The following is a 3,407-nucleotide window of genomic DNA, read 5'->3' on the forward strand; positions in this document are numbered from 1 at the left end:
AAGTTGTGTTATTAGGTGGTAAACAAGCAGTACCTGAAAGAAGACAAGCAAATTCTCCCCTAGATGAAAAGACACAGTAATTAAAAGTAAACAGAAATCTTTGTGTTTTGACAAAAAAACTCACACAGCAAGAGAACTAAAAAGAACTATGATGTACTGAGGAGTGAAGCTAACAAAGGACACTTCTTTTCAAAGAAATTGGTTATTATGCCATTGTAGAACTTTCAGAAAAAGGTATATACTTTTAGGGTAGACAATTTATTAAATTATTATTAAGAAACCTTGTGGGATTGATTTGCATTTATGGACAATGATAATTCATTTCAAAAATCTGATTTGCTCATCTGAGTTGTCTGAATCATTTCAGTTACCAAAACCATATGCAGAAACATAGTCAATCTGCACACAATTTTGGTAACTGAGATAATTATTCATTTGTAAAAGAGTCACTTAGTTTCTTCATGCAGTCGCAGAACCTGCACACAGACAAGATTTTTAAATGTACAGATCAATGGATGTGTAATGGTGCTCTCAAAATTTAAGAGAAAAGGTCTAAACCAATTCACCTGTATGTACTGTTGGTAGCACTGTTTTGGTTTCAAAGAAGTTGCTCAATATGTTTGTGTACTACTTTACTAATAATGTGGGGTCTTAGCTTACTTAAAAAAGATGTTAAGAAGCACAGTCCTTTTCAAAAGGTGTCATACTCAGACACTATTTTCTTTCTACAGTTTAGCTGAGCATCAGAAACTAACCTGTAAGTAACTGGTCCTAGTGGTCAGATACATTGAACTCAAGCAAGCAAAGAACACTCCCATCACCATTGGAAGAGAGGGTCAAATCCTGCCATTCTTACTAAGGCAAAATCCCCATTGAACCTGACAGGAGTTTTGCTCAAGTAAGACTAAGGACAGCAGGATTTGGCTCACAGGATCACAGCATCTGCCAAAGCAGTTGCACAGAACAAGGTTTATTCTTAGTAAGTATAATCCAATCAAGAATATGTCTGTAAGGTGCGTGATAGGTCTAATTTGTCCATCATCTCACCACTGGTCTAGGTTGCTCTTGGATTTTACCCTGATAGGTATTTACTTAAACCTGTTTTAAATTACCATCAAATTATTTTCAAAAAACAGACATCTATGAAAACTGACTCTTCAAGCACTGACAAAACAAATTTGCATGGGACTATTTAAAAATGGTTGCATAACAAAAAGTACACTCCATTGAAGATAATATTTAGAAAACATTGCATCAATTTTATTTTAAAAGGTTATGTAGAAGTCCATGACATCTTCTGTCATTCTTTCTTGGGGGTAACTGCACTAAAGCACTGTAAAAGCTTAAATCATAATGTATACAATACACGCACATAAAAGTGTATTTTTGCATATATATCTACAATAAAAGTGAATAGAATGTGAACAAGATTTAAGGAATTGCCTCTTTCTGTAACATAGATAAGTCAGGTTCCAGGTGAGATAGTACTGCTTTTTGGAAGCATTTTTTTACACATTTACCTGTTTTCCAAAATCTTAAAAACGTAACTGATGAATTAAAACACTCAATGAATACTTACAGCGAGAGGAAAGGGGTCTCTTTCAAAAAAAAAAAAAAAAAGGAATGGTGGATTCTTCTCTTCTGCATGCCATTATTTCCTCCAGTGTATTTACAGTAACTTCAGTAGACACACTCAAGATTTATACTTGTTTAACTGAGAAGTAACCCTTTCGTTTGCCCTGATGAAATGAAGACCGAGTAAAAATAGGAAAGAGAAGGCATAACGTGTTTCTGCCTGAACTGGGGCAGATTAACAGTGGATAAGGAACGGAGGAAAGAAATCTTTGAGAATTATCATGTTAAAGCATGAAGGAATATGAGAGGATATATTCTCATTGTTATTCTGTTAGTTACCTACTGAAGGAGACTGAATGCTGGGGTGGTACATTCTGCTGTACTACACATAGATAGAAATATTCCAGAGAAGATCAACTCTATGTAGACACACTGTGATTCCAAATACTATCTTAAAATCAGACTGTCAGGAAGAACAAGTACACATTAAAATTGCCTTTACAGTAACTGATTAGGACACTTACCGGTCTCTCCTTCCTGATTGCCCTACAGTTGTTCCATGTGTTTGCAGAAAGATACATAGTGACTTGATCAGTCTTACCTTCTTTCAGCATGCCAACTTTTAGACACTTCATGAAGCGGCAGGCTTGGCAGGACTTGCGTCTGCGCTTTGTGATTTCGCATTCATTTGTTGCTGGGCAGCTGTATTCTATGTTACCTGTGACAGAAAGTACAGGAAAAGAGAGATACTCAGAGTCACTGACTAGCCAACACAATGGATACATGAAACACTCATACAATTGCTGTTGTGTTTAATTTTGGAATATATCAAACGTAAACAGTAAAAAAGAAAAGCCAAGTTAAAGGATGACCTTGTTAACTTTTTTTTTTTAACCTGAAAGCTCTATGGAAAAAATACATGCAAGCACACAATTAGTGTGAGTCTGTGTCTGGCTCCCTAAACAGTCCCTAGCAAAATCCTTCACATAGGTTACTCCTGCTGGTAGCAGTCGGAAATTATGGTATTTATTGCCTGTACCACCCATATGCTTAGGCTCATAGTCTGAACACTCTTTGTTTCCTTTTTTTTCCACCAATTTCATCAGTCTTTCTTTGTCTGGAATACAAAAAGGAGACTGTCGTGCTTTATTGCAAAATCAACTGTAACAAGTTGTACAGAGCTCCACCCTCCTCCTTCCACAACAAGTAGGCAAAGCTCACTAGTACCACCACAAGTAGCACATTCTTACAGCTGCCACTTCAGATCTACCAGCCAGGGCATCTCACCTACCCTCTACTCTTTAGACAGAGAATTCTTGAACTGAAAGGCATCATTCCTACCAAGTTGTCAGAATGACAAAAACAGGAGTGCTTGCCTCTACTTCTTCCAGATCTCCTTAAGGCCTAGAACCAGCAAGACCCTTAAATGAGAGGTCTTCTGGATAAATCAGTGTTTCAATTTCATTGATATTGCTTATTATGTATTACTCATCCTCAAAAATGGGGTAAAAGCTTAAAAAGTAGCAGGTAAAAACATTTTTAAAAAACACATCTTCAGGTACCCAAGTCCAAATGGGAGAATATCTGTTCTCTTTTGCCCTAGTAGCACTCCACTTTCCAGAAAACTGCTCCATTTGGCTTATTCATCTGCTCTGCCATGCATTCTTACTGCCCGTGTCCACATTCAGTTAAGACAAGACTTTGCAGCAGTCAGAAGATTCACTGGGAAACTCACTTTTAAATAAAGTATCTTCCCCATCAGCCTGTCACATCTTGCTTTAAAAGGTATTCCTTTATTTTCTAACTCTTTCCACCTGTGATTAAGTGCATTA

General features: G+C 36.8%; 1 protein-coding gene across 4 annotated transcripts in view; it reads right to left on the reverse strand.

The window, feature by feature from the left end:
* The window catches only part of ESRRG (estrogen-related receptor gamma), a 126,328-nt gene that overhangs the window by 111,295 nt on the left and 11,626 nt on the right, over nucleotides 1–3,407 (reverse strand). For 3 of the 4 annotated variants that reach the window (XM_009994738.1, XM_009994739.1, XM_009994740.1), the window contains exon 2: nucleotides 2,177–2,293. The exons of the other annotated variant lie outside the window; for it this stretch is intronic. In XM_009994738.1, the coding sequence (XP_009993040.1) occupies nucleotides 2,177–2,293 (117 nt within the window). The remainder of the gene's footprint in view (nucleotides 1–2,176; nucleotides 2,294–3,407) is intronic. 4 annotated transcript variants of the gene reach the window in all.

Source organism: Chaetura pelagica, unplaced genomic scaffold, assembly GCF_000747805.2.
Source record: "Chaetura pelagica isolate M959 unplaced genomic scaffold, ChaPel_1.0 scaffold2, whole genome shotgun sequence".
Classification (NCBI taxonomy): domain Eukaryota; kingdom Metazoa; phylum Chordata; class Aves; order Apodiformes; family Apodidae; genus Chaetura; species Chaetura pelagica.